This window comes from Pelodiscus sinensis, chromosome 1 (assembly GCF_052426305.1).
Source record: "Pelodiscus sinensis isolate ZL-2025 chromosome 1, ASM5242630v1, whole genome shotgun sequence".
In the NCBI taxonomy this organism is placed as follows: Eukaryota; Metazoa; Chordata; order Testudines; family Trionychidae; genus Pelodiscus; species Pelodiscus sinensis.
Window position 1 is genome coordinate 234,187,166 of NC_143052.1, and position 20,488 is coordinate 234,207,653.

The 20,488-nt window shown below is 43.7% G+C and overlaps 1 protein-coding gene across 4 annotated transcripts; it reads right to left on the reverse strand.

Moving 5' to 3' along the window:
- Window positions 1–156: 156 nt before the first annotated feature.
- Window positions 157–20,212, reverse strand: LOC102446023 (lysozyme g-like). Of its 4 annotated transcripts, none has more exons than XM_006137415.5 (6): window positions 20,028–20,212; window positions 13,875–13,941; window positions 12,930–13,031; window positions 10,584–10,780; window positions 1,563–1,701; window positions 157–655 (listed from the first exon to the last, which is right to left on the reverse strand). In XM_006137415.5, exons 2-6 carry the CDS (start codon window positions 13,885–13,887, stop codon window positions 522–524), a joined length of 585 nt encoding a protein of 194 aa, XP_006137477.2. In that variant the 5' UTR covers window positions 13,888–13,941; window positions 20,028–20,212; the 3' UTR covers window positions 157–521. The 4 variants fall into 4 exon arrangements, with proteins under 4 accessions (XP_006137477.2, XP_006137478.2, XP_006137476.2 ...); XM_006137416.5 differs by lacking the exon at window positions 20,028–20,212 and adding an exon at window positions 15,625–15,776; XM_006137414.5 differs by lacking the exon at window positions 20,028–20,212 and adding an exon at window positions 15,593–15,772.
- Between the last annotated feature and the right edge of the window lie 276 nt (window positions 20,213–20,488).

The following is a 20,488-nucleotide window of genomic DNA, read 5'->3' on the forward strand; positions in this document are numbered from 1 at the left end:
TTTAAAGTTCAGGCTTCCTTCCCCCAACTGATTACTTTCCTCTTTTATTGTTAAGACAGCAGCAAATACTGAAATATCTCATGTCGTTGCTCGAAATTGGAAGACAGATGATTATGACTAGCCAGACAGAGCAGCTGTAATAATTCAGAGAATCAATCAGATAAGAGTTTTAATAATGTTCTATCCTATTTCCATTCCTTTTGGTAAGACCACATTTGTTCTGAAGTTACCATATAACACCAAGACTGGAAAAATTTGGTGGCTGAGTCTGTAAACTCTTATTTGCAGAAGTGTAACTAGGAATTTTTGCACCTGGGGCAAAATATTAATTATGCCCCACCTCTAAGGGTTAGCGTATGTCTCTCTTTATTTTTGCAGCTTATTATTTTTACTTGTTGTGTCTCTGCATCCCTGATTATGATGCACCTGAGGAAATTGCCCCACTTGCCCCACCCTTTTTACAACCCTGCTTATTTAAGCAAGCAAGCGCTATTGTGTATGCAAAAGAGAACTCCCCATATTCAATATCCATTTCTCTTATAAAACTTGGCTCGTGCAACTACATCATTGGCATAATCCTGGTGAGTTGTGCCATTATCCACTCCAGGATAATTATGGACGTTTCCTGGTCCTGTATTGTAGGCAGAAATCCCACCTGAAACATTAAAAGGGAATTTAAATTACATACAGAAAAAAGAAAAAAAAACAATAAAAATTCCAGCTAGATCTTTCTTCTTTTTATTTAGGATATTAAATAAAGTAAAAAAATTGGCTGTGTATGAATTCTTTATTACATTGTAATTAAATAAAAAGGAGGCTCTCTGCTGAGTCCACGCAGAATTAGAGGGCTTTAGGGTTTTTATGTCAAAAAAGTGGCAGGAGCTTGGTGAACCATTTGGTTAAGCACATTCAAATAGACACACTAAATCTTTGAACCAGGCCTATTTTTAATAGAACACAAGCTCCAATTACCATATTACAATTATTTGCAGGACTGAATGTAAAGTAAGGGAGAAAATTAAAACATGAACTCGCATTTAATTCCACTCCCTTTCCTGAATCTCTGCTCCATATTGCAGTGCACAATTTTGCAGTTACTTGAAGCTCTGTCCCATTCCTAAAAATGCACTCCACACCCACATTCCTATAGTGATATAGGGATAATTCCTGGAATGATTCAAATAAACTGCAAGTGCTCATTGCCTTCAAAGGCACCAGGATTTTACTGATGGTGAATTAGTAGAGGCCTACATTTCTGTATAAACTAGATTGAGAGGGTGGGAATGGATTTATAAATGTTCCCTACACAGTGTTGGAAACCCACCACTCAGTATTGCGTCAAAGAACAAAAAAACCCTGCTGTAACTGACTAACCAGTTTCGCTGCCCAACTATGCAAACAAACAAACAAAAAAATCAGAAAGATAATCAGCGCCCATGGTGAAAAAAAATGATACTTAGAAATAAAAAGCATTTAAAATATCAGTTACAAAAAACCCTCTAACATGATTTTTGTGCTAGAAATCTCCTTAGCTCCTGGCCTGAAAACAGTCTATATTGTACCTTTCAGCTGTTGTTCCGTGGTCCATTCAGGGAACTTATCTTCAATTGTGTTAATCATATCAGCAAGGATGCCTGTCCCCTGATCGAGATGTTCCTGGCTATTCCATGATCCGACTGGGGTATGGTAGCGTTTATCAACCTAGATGTACAGAGAGAACACTACTACTGAAAAAGATGATGTATTTCTGCTGTTCTTCCCTCCCAGAACACTCTACGCGACTCAGTCTCAAACCGTGGTTGAGAAATTACTCAAATATTCAACTTTACTGTACTTCTCACTGTAATCCCAACAAACACTGAGGGAGAGTACATTGGATACTGCTAATGAAGAAGGGTTTATCCTAATATGCATCTTCTTCACCATTTCAAGTTATAGTCGTTAATTACACTGGTCTACAATTTTTTAGATGTCATCTGCTTCAGAGATAAAAATGTGCTATTTACTATGTATTTTGATGTGCTGAATTCAAATATGACAATTAAAACAACTGACTGGCTACTGTTTCCAATATATTTAAGTTTACATTTTACGTCTATGTATATTGTGTAGATAGAGTTTTAATCATAAATTGTAAACCTAAGTCTTTTCATGTGTTTATGGTTGCTTTACATGATAATATTTCACCTGTCTGGTTTATGTAACACTTTAAAAAAATCAGCAAAAGGGTTATATAAATAAAATTTATTATGAAACAAAAAGGCAAAAAACTATTATGTACATAGTTTAGTCCTATTCAGTGTCTACTCGGTGCTTCTTGGCTTGTCTCTTGTATTCATTAAATGGAGCATCTCTTGTCACTATCCAGCAATAGTCCGCAAGCACTGATGGGCTCCATTTGCCCTGACAGCATTTCTCCATTGTTGCAATGTCCTGGTGAAATCGCTTGCCGTGCTCATTGCTCACTGCTCCGCAGTTCAGTGGAAAAAAAAAAAATCTTTAGTGACATGTTGCAACCAAGGCTTTTGCATGCCTTGAGGAGGTTTTCCACCAACAACCTGTAGTTGTCTGCCTTGTTGTTTCCGAGAATATTTATTGCCACTAACTGAAAGGCTTTCCATGCTGTCTTTTCCTTGCCACGCAGTGCATGGTTAAATGCATCATCTCGAAGAAGTTCACGAATCTGTATGTAAGTCAGAACTGGCGTCCAGATTCAGCTGCTGTTGAAACTGACGGTCCCGACCAGACCAGAGGCACCGGGAGCAAAGCAGCAGCGGCGGCGGCGTCCCGCGCCTCCCCGGCTTTGCCACAGCAAAGCCTCAGAGGCGCAGGACCCCTCCGCCTCCCCGGCTTTGCTCCAGGTGTCCCTGGTCTGCTGGAGACGGTCCCCAGCAGACCAAGGGCACCCGGAGCAGCTTTTCTCATCCCGGAGGTTGAGGTGGCAGGACCGCTGCGCTCTGGGCGGTCCCGCTGCCTGCAAGCTCCGGGGCGAGAAAGCCCCGTTCGTAAGTGCGGATCCGACATCAGTCGGATCCGCGTAACTCGGGGACTGCCTGTATCCAGTCTGCAGACCAAGCAAGAGAGCAACAACCTTCAAATCGCCACAAAGCTGCCCCTGATGTTGGTCATAGTTTATGCACCTCAAAAGTTGTTTCATGTTGTCATAGATTTCCTTCATATGGACTGCATGACCAACTGGAATTGATGGCAAAACATTGCCATTATGCAGCAAAACAGCTTTAAGACTCGTCTTTGATGACTCAATGAACAGTCCCACTAATCTGGATCGTGAATGATGTTGAGGGCTGCCATCACACCATCGATGTTGTTGCAGGCTACAAGATCACCTTCCATGAAGAAGAATGGGACAAGATCCTTTTGACGGTCACGGAACATGGAAACCCTAACATCACCTGCCAGGAGATTCCACTGCTGTAGTCTGGAGCCCAACAGCTCTGCCTTACTCTTGGGTAGTTCCAAATTCCTGACAAGGTCATTCAGTTCACCTTGTGTTATGAGGTGTGGTTCAGAGGAGGAGGATGGGAGAAAATGTGGGTCCTGTGACATTGATGGCTCAGGACCAGAAGTTTCATCCTCTTCCTCGTCTGACTCAAGTGAGAATGATTCTGGTGCATCAGGAACCGGCAGTCCTTCTCCGTGGAGTACTGGACATATAGCTGATGGAATGTTTGGATAATGCACAGTCCACTTTTTCTTCTTTGACACACCTTTCCCAACTGGAGGCACCATGCAGAAGTAACAATTGCTGGTATGATCTGTTGGCTCTCTCCAAATCACTGGCACTGCAAAAGGCATAGATTTCCTTTTCCTGTTCAACCACTGGCGAAGATTTGTTGCACAAGTGTTGCAACATATGTGTAGGGCCCACCTCTTGTCCTGATCTCCAATTTTGCAGCCAAACTAAAGGTGATAGGCTCTCTTAACCATAGTGGTTTTACTGCGCTTGTGTGATGCAAGAGTCACTTCACCACAAACATAGCAGAAGTTATCTGCACTGTTCACACAAGTATGAGGCATCTCTGCTCACTTTGGCTAAACAGAAATGTGTCCCTTTGCAAAATCAAACACTGACAAATAAGAGAGCACGACACTGTATGATTTCTAGAGCCGATATAGGGCAATTTGTTCAGCAGCGTGATATAAGCTTCATTATGATTGCATCATCCATGACTTTTGGGAATAACATGATGCAATTCATATCATGTATCATGCAATGCTAGCTTCAGATTACATCATTCATTGTTTTGCCTAAAAAGCAAGTACTGTCCAAACCCAGTCATAGATTTATTCATAGATCCAGTCAAAGATGTATTTTAGTCATTTCTGGTTTATAACTCACTTATCCTCCACCATTTGCAAGTCAAGGGTCGTATATACTGACCTAATAGCATATCTTGAAAACTAGAGTCAATCAACAATTTTAAGCATCATTTTCAGTGACCCAGAATTAGTAAAGTTTGACCATTTATTTCAGAAACATTTTGGCTGTAGAACAGTGTTATCTGGCTAGCACTGAGCAATGCTTGCTGCTGCAGTATACCTGCACCATAACTCCTGATTCAAGAAGCCTATACTGTGAGTGCATGGAGATCAGCAGGGGGATGGGCTACAATGGCCGCCTGAAGTCTGAAGCGACGTCTAGACTGCTGTTTTTTTCAACAGAAGATATGCAAAGTGCGCTCTCATTTGCATATCTTTTCCCAATCCTTTTTGCAGAGGTTTTTCTTTGGCATAGACGGGGCCAAATGTTGGAAAAAAGCCCTTTTTCGAAAGATCCCTTACTCCTCGTAAATCAAGGTTTACAGGGTCTTTGATATTCCCTCTTTCAAAAGACATCTGCCTCCATCCACCCCTATGACTTCTAAATTCCCCCCAAAATCTGGGAGCACAAACTGCAGAAGATGGATTTCCCCCATGCCCAAATCTAAACATTTAAGAGGTTCCTCATTTATAGCCTTTCTGGCTCACAGTGTGAAGAAACCACTCAGCTTCCAAGAGAGCACATAGCAGCCAAATCAGGAAAAAATACCAAGGGCAGAAGACAATCAAATAGCTACTAAAGTGGATATATGGGAGGCGATCCCTGAGATTAAGGCCACAAGAGATGATCTGACAACAAGTGAAATAAAAAATTACTGCCTTAGAAGATGTAGAAAGTCTGAGAGGAGTAGCTGTGTTAGTCTGTAAGGCTACATCTACATTGCACCGCTATTTCAGGATATCGAGATATCCTAAAGTAACTCTCACGTCTTCACAGCAGTCCAGGTTCAGGTTCATTAATCCAATGTCCCTGTAAGCCTCATTCTATTAGGAATAAGGGATGTTTTGGAATAGCATTTTATTTCAAAATTTGGCACTTGTGTAAACAGTGCCAAATAATGAAATAAGCTTTTTTGAAATAGCATCGAAATAAGATACGCAATTTGTGTCACTCAAATTGCATATCTTATTTCGAGTTACAGTGCAGTGCAGATGCACACCAACTTTAAAAACACTGAGTAGTCCTGCGGCACTTTATAGACTTTGTTCAAGACTAGGAAAACAGTTAAATTTTCCATCTGTAAATTTGATATTGTTACTCTGGGTTTGAACAAAAACATTAACTGGATGTCGCATTACAAAGCCAGTTTTCCTGCATCAAGCACCTGACACGTATTGGTACAAATTATATTATTTTCAATGCTTTCTAGTGTCTTAATAAGCTCTAGAGAAGAACACACTTTTTGTTTTTCTTAAGTTAGAGAGGCTCCTGTGACAACATTTGGAAACATCTGGCTTAAGAGATTCAAGAACAATATATTATTCCTCTATTAAATAGCATCAGCAGAAGGGAGTTATACACCAAAATGAAAGATTCTAAAAACTTCTCTAGCTCAGATACTCCAAGCTCTTGATTTATGCAGAAAAAAAAACCTGGAAATAGCTGGCTTGACAAAGGGAAACAAAATTGACCATGAGACTTTCAATAAAGAAATAACAGAAGATGACATTTATCTGCTTTTTATACTGTCTATTGGCCCTAAACTCCAGGGCTGATGGCTTTTAGTTGAATTATATAAGGCATTTAAAGTGGCATTAGTAGATCTGTTGAGAGAAACAGCTATTGTTCTAGGGAAAGATCTTACACAAACTATGAAAGATGGTAGGCTGTCTTTCTCTCTAAAGTTGAAACAGATCTGACTGTATGCAACTCTGGTTGGCCCATATTACTGCTGAATCATGGCATAAGTATTTTAGCCAAAATACTAGCTACTGAGTGCAGTCCACGCTCTCATCTTCTATAAATCCAGATCAAAGTGGAGTCATTTAACACTGGTCAAATGTCAGTCAGGCAATATTCTGAGAGTACAGGGCTAAGGACAGAAATGCCAGACCCCTGGGAAAGGGGACGGGGTCTGGCTCTGGACCCTTCTGGAAGGAATAAGGCCTCACGCAGAAGGGGTGGGCTGGAGATTAGCCTTCCCCTGCCAGCCCTACCTGTCCTTCCTGAAAGGGCCTAGGGTTTTGGCCACCGCTGTAGCTGCAGTAGCAGCCGGGAGCTCCGGGCCCCTTTGAAACTCCAGGCTGAGGTGATAGCCCCCTTTACTCCCTCTCCCCCGCCATCTGTAGCCCTGGTACTTTGAAGCACCCATATTGCCAGATCAGCAAAATGTCACCTGAAGCAGAAAGAGTTTTTGACAGAATAGTGTTGGAAGTCCTATCTTACGTGCACACTGGTTCCCAGTTCCTTAATCAGATAACTGCACTTTACACCTGTCCTCTGCGAGGCAGTGTTTGAATTACGGGGGACTTGTCCATTGTCTCCTTTACTTTCTGCACAGGCCACGGAGCTTTCTGCACACAGAAAAAGGATCAGCAAATCTCTCACAGCAATAAAGCTTGCAGAAACCCCTTGGAAACAAGTGCTGCATACACTACAATTATTTTTAAGAAAATCTCTGACTTGGGGAACATCTGGATTTACAGTAAACTGTGCCAAGCCTGAAATACTAGTTGTCAATTTACCAGACTCTGAGAAGTCATTCCTTCTGAAAACATTTGGGTTCAAATGGGCAGTAATTTCAGTATGTCACTTGGGAATTTAAATATCAAACAGCCCACAAAAGCTCCATGATGTACAGGCAGTCCCCGGGTTACATACAAGATAGGGACTGTAGGTTTGTTCTTAAGTTGAATTTGTATGTAAGTCGGAACTGGTACATATTGTAGGGGAAACTCTAGCCAAACATTTCTCCAGAGCTCAGTTTTATTCTCCCACAGCTCACTTGCCTCAGTCCTTTATTCTCAAGCTGAGGTGTCTGCTGAGAAAAGCTGCTCCAAGTCTCCCTGGTCTGCTGGGGGGAGGCGCTAGCTTCGCGTCTCCCTGGTCTGCTGGGGGGAAGCAGCTAGTGCGGGGTTGCCTCACCCCGTTTGTAAGTAGGGAGCCGATGTAAGTCGGATCCATGTAACCCGGGGACTGCCTGTACATCAAACCACTACTTCAACAAAGGAAAAAAAAGGATGTGAAATGCTGAAGGACATAAGCTATTTTGGGTTGGAAAAAGAATAGACACACTCAACATACACATTTTACTCAGGATATCTTTCTTGTTTCAAAATCTTTCTGTAGTCTTCCCAACTAAAATCCTAGCAGGAACACAGAGAACATTGTAAGAATTCCTATAGAATAAGAAAATATCAAGAATAAATGCAGATACATTGTACAGACCCACTGAACAGAGTGGATTAGCTGTTCCAAACAGTCTGATATGATCAAGCCCGCCAGCTCAAAGCTGTAGTGTTCTGGGGGGAGAGAAAGGCTCTAACCCAGCCAAACATCCGGTCATTATTGGACAAAAATATTGTGGCAATGAGATCACTGGATTACTATATATTAATACCAAAAAAAAAATAAAAAAATCACACCCTCCAAAAATTAAATGCATGCTAGGAAATGGGATGGAACTAGAAGTAAGATACATTATTTCACTCACTAGTGAGACCCTTGCAAATAATCTAGATCACAAACCAGTGATCTTTAAAAATTGGGAGAGCTATGGGATGGATGTGATTGGACGGCCGATCAATAAAGAAACTTTTCTAATCCATTTAGAGGGCAAAACTAATAGTAGGTGGCCCATTCTTCCATGGTGCCACTACAATAAAGTTAGGCATGTTTTCAGCAAAGAAAGCTGTTTTATACAGAAACATAGCTATAATACAAGCAATGGCAACTGGTCAATTATGAAACAAAAAAGACAACTTTCTTTAAAAAAGTTTGTATATGACACATGGGAAGAAGGCTCTGTGTAGATGAATAACCTTAAACGAATGGGGTTTGAGAGACTGAGACACAGACAAGTGTTGGAGAAAGAATAGTGAATGAGGACATTTTTATAGATAGGGGATAATCATTGGACAAACTGGTGAATGAGAATGTGTACACATATGGTCATAAGCTAGTACGGAGGCACAATTTGCACCCAAATATCAAGAAATCATTGGCTATTTAGTTCCAAACAATCATTTGGAATCCTCCTGGGGCCTTCCTAGAAGAACTAGTCACACAAAAGAAAATGAAGAATGAATTTTTCATATGCTCACAGCAGTTGGGATATTGACACATCTCAGCGGAGAAAGAAAAAGAGTGAAGCCCTTAAAGAATGGTATGGCAGGTTGTTATGGAAAAATTAATGGACCTATTATGTACTCAGCCAAAGAAACCGAAGACAAATAGATGCTTAGATGTTTAGTTGCCATTTGTTCAACACTCAGAGCACATCCACCTGCAACATTAGCAGAACAGCTGTCTGGTGTCTTTGAATATTACAATTAATAGGTATTCCTGCTCTATAAAATGTCTTCAATCAGAGATTCCACTCTGTTTAAATAAATCACTAACAATGCCATCTTAGATGATGTAATATAGTAATAAATAGAGAGGTCAGATGTATGTACTACTTCATAATGTCTCTAAACAAAAGCATGCAACTTTAACGACTGTTATTTGTTCTCGTATTTACACAGCAGGGATTTGTAACCCTGTTAATGATGATGGGTGACCACTTGTTGTCAAGTATGATCATCTTCCATGGGAGTTATGGACTCTCAGGTGGGCGATAGAGCTTGTGTTTCAAGGATAGGCCTTATTACAGCGAGGACAAATGTTTCCAGGTACAGCAGGAGGCTGCTGACCATGATAGAAGCCAGTCTCCCCTTCCTCTGTGCCTCTTCCCCTCCTCGGCTTGTCAGTGGGCAAATATAAAATGCCAGGAGCCATTGCATAGGACTAGTCTCCATTTTGAGTGATCCTGAGCAAGTGTCTCCCAAGTATCAATGTCAATGTTGCACTTCAAGTTATTCTTTAGCAAGTCTTTATACGGCTTCTGTTGTCCTTCCACATTACGGTATCCTTCTTTCAGCTGAGAAAACATGTTCTGTTTTGGGAAGTGATCGTCTGGCATTTGAATAACATGACCGGTCCAGAAAAGTTGCTGATGGATGATCATTGCCTCAATACAGGTGGTCTTTGCCTCTTCCAAAACACTGAAGTTAGTGCACCTGTCTTTCCATTTGATCTTCAAGATCTTCCAGGGGCAGCATTGGTGATACTTCTCAAGGACATTTAAGTGATGTCTGTAGGTTGTCCAGGTTTCAGACCCATACAGTAGTTATGGGAGAACGATGGCTTGATAGAAAAGAAGATTGATCACTGTTTGAATGTCGTGATCTTCAAAAATCCCATGCCTCAAAATGAGAAAAGGCTGCACTGGCACAGCTCAGACGATATTGGATTTCTACACCAATATCTGCCTTGGATGAAAAATAACCTCCAAGGTAGAGAAAATGATCAACATTCTCCAGTGCCTCTCCCTCAATTTTAATAGGTGTGCCACATAGTATCTCATTTGGAGAGGGCTGATGGAGCACTTTGGTTTTCTTGATGTTGAGGGTGAGACCCAGACATACATAAGCATCAGCAAACACATTCAAGATTGCCACTCTTAGATCTTCAGCCTAAAACTGCATTGTCATCAGCATACTGAAGTTCCATGCTTGATGTGGTGGAAATCTTACTGTTAGCTTTCGGACTGCTAAGCCTAAACAGTTTTCCATTCATTCTGTAGACGATTTCAACACCAGATGGGAGCTTCCCAGCAATGAGGTAAAAAAATGACGGCAATAAAAACTGCAAACATGCTTCAAGCGATAATACAGCCCTGTTTGTATTTTGAAAGGATCACTCTAGGAGCCAGTGCAGCTCAGAAGAGTTGCTTTCATGTTGTCATGAAGCAACTTTGGGCCATTGATGTATTTATCAGGAGATCCTGTTTTAACCCTGTTAATATTTCCTAAATAAATAATACAAATAAGAAATGAATCTTCTGGGTGAAAAGGTAAAATGTTCAACCTGGTTAGGTTGAACAAGAGTCAGTCTCTCTACTGCGTTGTCTGACATATGCCAGAGCAATGCATTGCTGCCTCAACACTATTGTATTTTCTAGCAATAGGCCAAGTATCAATCCTTGTCTGGGCTACAGTACTGAAAAATACCTATCCCTAGTTGATTGACATTTACCCACCTGCATCAAACCAAATGCATTTCCATGATCACCCCAGCCATTCTCTAGGACAAGTCCAGCATGTGACTCTCGGGAGATGATACCAGCAATCACAGCTGGATCCATATTGTGTTTTCTGGCAGCACTAATAATCATGGGTTTATATCCTTTCATTCTATCCAAGTCCTTCCGAGCAATCTCCTCTGAAGCACGGACTCCTGTAGTAAGTGGAAAAGTCATCAGATATTTCCTTACTGCAATATCAGCAACAGATTTCCCAAACACAGAGCTCCACTCTGCTCTCTAATAGCTCTTGTGCAACCTGTGTGTTCTGCATTAAGTATTATGGATGTTAGTGACGTGTCCAGGCAAAATAAATTGTGTCTGGAAATAATTTTCAAAATCTGGGTTTAATTCTTATTTCCTGAGGTTGCCAGGTGAAGGTGAACAGGTTCCCCGAGGAGCTGGAGGGGGAGTGTGCTCAGACACGATAGCGAAATCAGCCGAAACCTGTCACTCTGTGGATAATGCAGGAGTGATGTTGACAGGGGGTAATAGGAGTCACATCGAACCCTTTATGACCAGAAAGGCAAGACTGTGATACGGGGCTTCAAAGTTCAGAGGTGAATTCAAGAGAGTGATTCCTAAAGACAGATGCAGAATGGGGGGGGGGGGGAGGGGGTGACAGACTTGCTAGGACATTGGACTGGGGAGGGGCAGCTGTGCGCTCTCAGAATGGGCGGGGCTGGGGAAGTGAGCCCTCAGCACTGCCCAGAGCACTGCTACCCCAGCCCCTCCCTCATCTCTAAGAGCTGCCTAGAGCACGCCCCACAGAGCTCTGGCAGCAATTTAAAGGGCCTGAGGCTCCGGTCACCACAGTTCCTGTGTTAGTGGTGGTGGTGGCTGGGAGCCCTGGGCCCTTTTGAATGGCGGGGGCAGGGGAGTCTCAGTGCCATTTCATCCTGCATTAGGAGGGAATTTCAATCCTACTCAGCAGGGGTGGATCTGGCAGTCAGTCCAGTTTCGTTTCTAGAGTGAAAGACCAGGGAGTTCCTTCATTTTTTACCAGCAATACCAGATAAACTGTTGATCTGATGTACATGTAGCGGGTGTAAAACAGCAAGGACTAAACAAAAGCCTCCTCCCTGCCAATCCCCCTCTGCTACTGATTTAAGTCACATGGGCCAAACTTTAATACTTTAAATGGCTGTTAATTCTGAATGCTTCAGAGACACCTTGGGCCTAGTTTGAGGGTTGGAAGTATTCACAGTTCCTGATAACTTTCTGGAAATCAGACCTATGGCTGCGTCTAGACTGACACGATTTTGCGCAAACACTTTTAAACGGAAAAGTTTTTCTGTATTTGCGCAAGAGAGCATCTATACTGGCACAAATACTTTTGCGCAAAAGCATCTGTTGCAGTGTAGACACTCTCTTGCGCAAGAAAGCTCCGATGGCCATTTTAGCCATTGGGCTTTCTTGCGCAAGAAATTAACTTGGCTGTCTACACTGGCCTCTTGCGCAAGAGGGCTTATCCCTGAGTTGTAACGCCGCAGTATTTGCGCAAGAGCCATTGATTTTGTACAGTACAAAGTCAGTGTTCTTGCGCAAATGCAAGCAGTCCCCAGGTTACATGGATCTGACTTACATCAGATCCCTACTTACAAACGGGGTGAGGCAACCCTGCACTAGCTGCTTCCCCCCAGCAGACCAGGGAGACACGAAACTAGCGCCCCCCCCCCAGCAGACCAGGGAGACGCGGAGCAGCTTTTCTCAGCAGACACCTCAGCTTGAGAATAAAGGACTGAGGGAAGTGAGGTGTGGGAGAATAAAACTGAGTTCTGGAGAAATGTTTGGCTAGAGTTTCCCCTACAATATGTACCAGTTCCGACTTACATACAAATTCAACTTAAGAACAAACCTACAGTCCCTATCTTGTACGTAACCCGGGGACTGCCTGTACTCACGGCCAGTGTAGACAGGTGGCAAGAATTTGCACAAAAGCAGTTGCTTTTGTGCAAAATCGTGCCAGTGTAGACGCAGCCTAAGTGTCTGATTTGCACTCCTGAAGGGAAAAAAAAAAAAAGCTGAAGTCAATGTGAAAAAGTCCACCATTACCTCTCTGTCCAAAATCATTCCTTCAGTAACAGCATTAAAGACAGTGGAGTTATACCAAAATGTTAAGTCCTTCTGTCTGTCTTAATTTCTTCATCTGTAAAATGAGGACTATGGTATTTGGCCAACAGGAATGGTATGAGGTTTAATCAATTAATTCTGTAAAGTACTTTATTAGAAGTGAAATACTGTGCATCATTGTGATGACTCTGTGTGCTAAAATATAGCAACCAAACAGCAGCCATTACTCACCAGAATAGTTTAAACCTTCTGGTCTTGCAGTTGTACTGGACGCCCCAGTGGTATCAACGTCATTTATGTTTCCATTGCATTCAATTTCACTTTCAGAAGAACCTGAAAAATTAAAAGAAGAGATTGTAGTTTAAGGATGTTTTGTGAACATAAGTAAAGCAAAAATAATCCAAACTCATTAATCAGATTTTGCTCCACTTTCAGATGGGTTCTGTTTCGTTGGTTTTGAGGTCTGGGTTGAATTCTCTGGGCGTGGAGGACTTGCTAGCCAGGAGTCACAGCCTGCGTGAAGAAGTCTTGTGCAAAGTGAGATCTCTTTTAATTTGGCTCTTAAACAGGCTAGAGATTAAAACCTCTTGCCGTCCATATCAAGAGCCCCTCACGCAGAACATCCTATTACCACTTCTGAGAAGAGTCACCCTGGATATTAAGAGCCAAATTAGTCAGAAATGGTTTATTTATATTCCATTTGCTCTTGAAGCAAATTCATTGATCCCACACAGCAGCTGCCCGAGTCCCCTGAGGAAACATCAGGGCCCACTTTTATTTTTGGAGCCATGAGATTCAGCCTCAGTTGTTTGGACACACAAGGGACAAGTAGCCCAACCCTTCCTCCCTATTGGCCTGTACTCAGTTTAAGCTTGGGGGAACTGGTCCATTGGTTGGCCATAGTGGTATTTTGCCTTTTTCTCTGGAACTACTGACTCCACATGATAGCAGGGAGAAGAGTCCTAGAGCCAGAGCCAGAGGCTGCACCCCAAGTCTGGAGCCAAGGCTACAGTCAAGCTTCTGTCCAGAGAAAGATGTCCAGCATGAGAGAGGGTCTCCCTTCCTCCTAGGAGATACTAGAGAAGTAAAATGTATCCCACACCCCATCCTCACAACAATCTTACATTGTTTCTTTGGCAGTGAGTGCAATGAAATATAAAGAGACCCCAGACTCACCAGTGAGACCCATGGTTGTCAGAACAGGGATGGTTCTTCCCAAGCGAGTCAGAAAATAAATCCAAATCTGCAAAGAAATCAAAATATCTCACTGTGCAGTACTAGTGTGAAGAAGTTCTGTTGTTGGACCCATTTAGGAGGTGAATAACGACTGTATGATGGCCAATTGATCTGACTGCAATAAGGTTCTTTTCTCCACAATTAGGCTCCAGACTTAAACTATGGAGTTTGATAGCCTGAGGCTCCCCAAAAGGTATGTCTACACTATAGCTTTTTTTTTCTCCAGAGAAAAGCTACACAAATTGCAGAACACAATTTGTGCAGCTTTTTCCAATTGCTTTCCAACATTTAGCCCCATAGGTGGTAATAGGAGGCCACTTCTTTTCTCATTTATGTCAGTGAAACTCTGCCTGAGAAATGACTCCAGCATTTGCTCTTTAGTGGTTGTTAATGTGTCTCTGCTGGACAACCACTAAAGAGCAAATGCTGGAGTCATTTCTCAGGCAGAGTTTCACTGAAGTAAATGAGAAAAGAAATAGCCTCCTATTACCACCCATAGAAAGGGGCTCCATTTCAGATTTTGTGGAGGGGGGTGTCTTGTGTATGCCACGAGGTGGAGGAGGAGAGTGAAAGTATGCGGAAGGGGAGACTGAGGACAGAGGCTTCAGCAGTGTTACCGAGAATGGTCAGTACAAGCCAAGCACCAAATGGAGATGGAGGAACCCCATTTCCTCCTCTAACATTTTCTACTTTGGTATTAAGTCATTTCTTAAGATGTTCCGCTGCTCCCCTCTGGCTTACAACCTGTACCTGGTGCCTCCCTGTGTCCTTCCATGTTCAACCTAACTTACACAGTTATCAATAGGGTCTTTTTCTTGGCTCCTGTGTTACTGAACCAAAGACTTGCTTGCTAGTTTCAAGGCCTGTTGTTGTTTTTATGTTACAGGCCTTTATTCAGGCCTGCTGACTCCATGTTACTGACCCTCAACTTACTGCACCGGGGTGCTGGCAAGGCCACTGCCACTCACCTTCCTACTCTCTGGGGCTTCTTGCTACCCTGTCCTGCTGGGACAGCTCTCTGGTCTTCCCCAGCCGAGGCACAGAGCTGAGATCAATGCCCCCCTCTTCCTCCTCTTCCCTAAGGAGCAGGACAGACACTGAAACTCTAAGTACCAGGAAAATGCAGTTTTGGGCCTAGCTTCCTGGGACACCACTCCCCAAATGGGATCAGACCCCCAAATGAATTATTTAGGTAACCCCCCCTTTAACAGTGAAAGGGAAATGTACACTGACTGCTCCCCAAAGTAACAATTATTTACACTGGGATTGATAGTAAATAAGTGATTTTATTAAGGGCAAGAAGTAGGATTTAAGTGGTTATAAGTGAGAAGAGGCAGAGCAAAGTAGGTTACAAATTTAAAATAACAGAAAATAGTTAGATAATTTTAACACTAAAACCTCAGTACAAACTTATTACACACTCACCCTCAAATTGTTCGTATTCCAGCTAAGCCTCCAAACCCAGGGAAGTTCCCTCCCCCCGGGGTCTTTGCTTCCTTCCCTTGGGTGTGTCATGCCTGCCAGACAAAGGCCTGCTAGGTTCCTATTGTTTTATAGATCCCACTTTGGGCAGAATTTCTCTTTCTTCTCAAAGTAGCAGGCACCAGCAGTCTAACTGGGAATTAGGACAGGACAGAGCACAGACAAATTATCCATACCTCACCACAGGACAAACAAACTCCAGACTCACATCAGAAGTCAGTATCTTATCTCCCCGTTCCCAGGAGGTTTGAGGGTGGTGAGTTTCTGCCTCGCTCCTTTTGTGTATGAGACTCTCTAAACTCTCCTCCCCACTGGCTCCCCCTCAGCCAATTACTCGCTTCCTGCCTTTCTTGCTTGCTTCCCAGCCACTTATTCTCTCCTTATCTCTCTTGTTCACATGCTCTGGGAGCTGCTCAGTTTCAAGCATGCAGCTGCCCTCCATTAGCTGCTTGCTTAGTGAAACAATGCCTCTCCCCCTGCTGGTCAGCTGAGCTCCTGGCCTGCATGGAGCTTCTGAGAGGAGCTTAGATAACTGCTGTGCAGCCATGTAGGTGCACAGCTTATAGAGAACCAACCCACCCCACATCATCTTTGTTCAGTGGCTCCCACAGTACTGGAAAATTCTACTTTTTTTTTGGCAGACAACTTAGCAGTTAGTTGACAGGAACACCGTATCTAATTACTATACCGGCTGTCCTCACTATAAGATCCAAGATGATACGTTCCAAAAAACTTGGATTTATAGCGAAACAACTTAAATTTTTTCCCTATGGCTGACTTCCATTTGTGCAAATTGTTTTTTTATTTTGTTTTTTTGAGTGACTTAAGAGTGGGGAATGGGAGGACTTATAATGTATCAGGGTATGTCTACACTACAAAGTTAATTCGAAATAAGACGTTAGTTCGAATTAACTTTGATAGGCGCTATACACGCGAACCGCTAGTTCGAACTTAATTCGAACTAGCGGAGCGCTTAATTCGAACTAGGTAAACCTCATTCCATGAGGACTAACTCCTAGTTCGAATTAACTAGTTCGAATTAAGGGCTGTGTTGCCACTTAATTCGAACTAGTGGGAGGCTAGCCCTCCCCAGCTTGCCCTGGTGGCCACTCTGGGCACCACCAGGGAAACTCTTCTGTCCCCCTCCCGGCCCCGGACCCCTTAAAGGGGCATGGGCTGGCTATGGTGCCTGTGCCAGGTGCAAGCCTGCCAGCACCCAGCCAGCAGACCCTGCACCTGGCACGGCTCGAGCCAGCCACCCGCTGCCACCCAGCCCTCCGCCTCTTCCCGGGACCAGGCTGGCGGCTCCCAGGAGCCTGCCCAGGTCCGCAAGAGGCGGGCGCCCGCCTGGTCTAGTGCAGACATCGTGGACCTTGTCCACGATCTCCGCACTAGGCACAGGAAAGTGGCCGTCTAGGGCAGGAGAGCTGCCAGCCTGGCCACCTAGGAGCAGGTTTGCATGAAAATCAAGGTGGTCCACTGAGACCCCCGACCCTGAGCTTAGAATGGCTGTACTGGGTCAGACCAAAGGTCCATCTAGCCCAGTAGCCTGTCTGTCAACAGCAGCCAACACTAGGTACCCTGGAGGGGATGGACTGAAGACAATGACCAAGCCATTTGTCTCGTGCCATCCATCTCCAGCCTTCCACAAACAGAGGCCAGGGACACCATTTCTACCCCCTGGCTAATACCACTCCATGGACCCAACCTCCATGACTTTATCTCACTTCTCTTTAAACTCTGTTATAGTTCTAGCCTTCACAGCCTCCTGCAGCAAGGAGTTCCACAGGTTGACTATTTGCTTTGTGAAAAAGAACTTTCTGTTGTTAGTTTGAAGCCTGTTACCCATTCTTTTCATTTGGTGTCCTTTAGTCCTTCTATTATGGGAACTAATGAAGAACTTTTCTTTATGCACCCTCTCCACACCACTCATGCTTCTATAGACCTCTATCATATCCCCCCTCAGTCTCCTCTTTTCCAAGCTGAAAAGTCCCAGTCTCTTTAGCCTCTCTTCATATGGGACCTGTTCCAAACATCTGATCATTTTAGTTGCCCTCCCCTCTCCCACCCTCACTCTTCCCCTCGCCCACCTCCTTTTCCCAGTCTCCCCGAGTTTTGTTCAATAAAGAGAGTTTCTATTTTGAACACACATGTCCTTTATTTTGTACATCAGGAAGGGGGACTAGGGAGGGGTAAGTGGAAGGAGGTGAGGGAGGAATAGGGTACGAGCGCCCGATGGGGAGGACTGGGGTGGCTCTGCGGACTCCTCGGGGTGAAAGCTCTCCTGAAGCCCCTTGATTGACCCCACTCCGGATGGCAGCCTGCGGCAAATGCAGCCGGGCTGATGGCCGAGTGCTGTGATGTGCCCAGTGTGGGCACTCAGGGCACTCCAAGCCAGGACTGCTTTGCAAGCGGGGAACCCCTGAGAACTGTCTGTCCGGGGTGGGGGTTGGGTCCCTTTAAGCACAGCCCTCAGCTAGCCTGAGACAGCAGCTGCACGCTCTAAGTCCTAATCTGATGCCCTGCCGGCACTGCTTCCGGCCATCCTTAACCTCAGTTCAGGGTCCACTCAGTGTGGACATGCTAGTTCGAATTAGCAAAACGCTAATTCAAACTAGATTTTAAGTCTAGATGCACTAATTCGAATTAGTTTAGTTTGAATTAACTAATTTGAACTAAGTTAGTTCGAATTAGTGCTGTAGTGTAGACATACCCTCAGTTCCTACAAGTGCCAATGACCTTAGTGTGGAATGGATGTATACTGGGGAGACGTATAGTGGGAATACCCTGTATATAAGAAAGAAAATTAAAGAAATATTAGACCCACTCAGCTCTAACATTAACATATTCTGACATCTTGTGGCAAGTCACTTAAGGGACATTGGTTAGCCTTAACATTGTAATATATATTCTTACTTTGTTACTAACTCTGTGGAGAGAGACAGACCCTGTCAAGACTCTTGGACTCTAGCTCAGCTCTGGAAGATGATTGGGATTTAGTGGGTTACAGCAAGTTGGCAGATACATTTTAGCTCTATGTAAGAACATCAGAATGGCCATACTGGGTCAAACAAAAGGTCTTTCAACCTAGTATCCTGTCCTCCAACAGCAGCCAATGTCAGGTGCTTCAGAAGGAATAAAGAGAAGAGGTAATCATCATGATCCCTCCTCTGACACCCATTCCCAGCTTCTGGCAAACAGAATCTAGCAACACCATCCCTGCCCATTCTGGTTATTAGCCATTGATGGACCTATCTTCCTTGAACTTCCTTGTTCTTATTGGAACCCTATTATGATTTGGGCCTTTCCACCATCCCCTCGTAAAGAGTTCCTCAAGTTGAACGTGAAACAATAATTTACTGTGTTTTTTTTACATCTGCTGCCTATAAATGTAATTGGGTCAGCTTACTGTGTTATGTTTGTGAAGGAATGACTAACATTTCCTTATTCTACTTTTCCACACTGTTCATGATTTTCTAGTCATCTAACATATCCCCCCTTTAGTTAGTTCTTTTCTAAGTTGAAAATTCCTAGTCTTGTTAATCTTCACTCCTATGGAGGCTGTTCCTTACCAATGTTCCCTCTAAAATGCATGGCAACAGAGCTTTACAGGTGATTAATCAGCCCTGCCCAGTTAGAGGCTCCGGGCCCTGTGCATGGGCAGGCTACTTAATCACCTGTGAAGAGCACTGTTCCTATACCCTATTATTTTCTGTTGTCCTTTCTGTACCTTTTCCAAATACAATATATCTTTGCAATATGGTATTTTGTCTTATTAGCTAATCCTTTCCTAATGATTTCTAATATTCTGTTAGCTTTTTAATTTTTAGACAGCCAGTGCACATTGAACAGATGTTTTCAGGGAACTATCCACAGGAATTCCAAGCTCTCTTTCTTAAGTGGTAACAGATATTTTGTATCTATAGTTAGGATTATATTTTTCCATGTGCATTACTTTGCATGTATCAACACTGAATTCCATCTGCCTTTGTGTTGCCTAATCACTCAATTTTATGAAATCCTTATATCACTCTGCAGTCATTTTTAGATTAGTTCCTGTTCACACCTTTTTTAAGAAGGTGAGATTAGGTTCTAAACCCCGCACCTGTGTGTTAGGCCCTGGGCTGTTAGGGGCACAGATAGGGCTGAGGTCTCAAAGGGGTTTTGTTCATGAGGCTTCTGGCTGGCCAGACAGGCAGCTGAAGTGCTCTGTGCAACTGGTTTGTGGCCTATTTGGGAAGGGCCTCCAGTCTGGGGGTGTATGGAGCCCCGAGTTTGAGCCATTCGCCCTGAGCGGATGCCCTCAGCCGTGCCCAGACCCGGCCCGGTCTGTCACAACTGGAATGCCCAGCCTTTTGTTATTGTTAATCACCCTGCCCCTCCCTCTTTTATAATAAACCCCCTTCCCAAAGGCAAAACTGAAAGCAGCTCAAACTCTGTTGCATTTAAAAACTGCCTCTGGAGTCAGGGCATGCAGCTTTAAGCAGACCTCAGGTCTAAACTCAGGAAGGAGGGCTATTGCCTCCAATCCCCTAAACGGCATACTTGCCCATAGGATTTTACTAATGAGTAAAATAAAGACTAGTTTATATGACACAGTATTTCACTCACCTGTCTTCAGTTTCTCTTCTAGAATGGGAGGGTGCAGCGACAGAAGTCTCAGAATTTGATACTTAGTGTGTAGTAAGCATGCACACTGAAACTGAGCATGCTCAATAAGAGCTGTTGTTGCTACTGCCTTCACTCTGCCCTTACATGGATTCAGATGCTATTTCTGGCTCTTTACAAGCATTGAAAAGGAGTTTAGAGGGCACAGTGGAGAGATGGGCAGAGTATTAACAGGGGGCAGAAATTAAGTGGCCTGGGGGGGGGGGGGTCAGGTAACTTTAGGGTGAGGCAGAAGAAGGACTGGAAGGGAAAAATCAGATGGGGGATGATTGGAGTTGGGGTTTGGCTGGGGGGGAGATGCTGTCCACCTCAGGGGAGGGGGGGTTGCCTTCACACAGAGAGAGGCAAAGGCGGTAACAGTGACCCAGGAAGATGAGCCACCTGCGGAGTGTACAAAAACAGGA

Coding starts and splice junctions, on each gene's coding strand:
- LOC102446023 (XM_006137417.4), bottom strand. CDS start 15,449: ATGACACACCCAAGGGAAGGAAGCAAAGACCCCGGGGGGAGGGAACTT. Junction 1,702..10,583: donor ATGCATTTGGTTTGATGCAG/GTGGGTAAATGT, acceptor CTGTACATCTAG/GTTGATAAACGCTACCATAC. Junction 656..1,562: donor CACGGAACAACAGCTGAAAG/GTACAATATAGA, acceptor TTAATGTTTCAG/GTGGGATTTCTGCCTACAAT.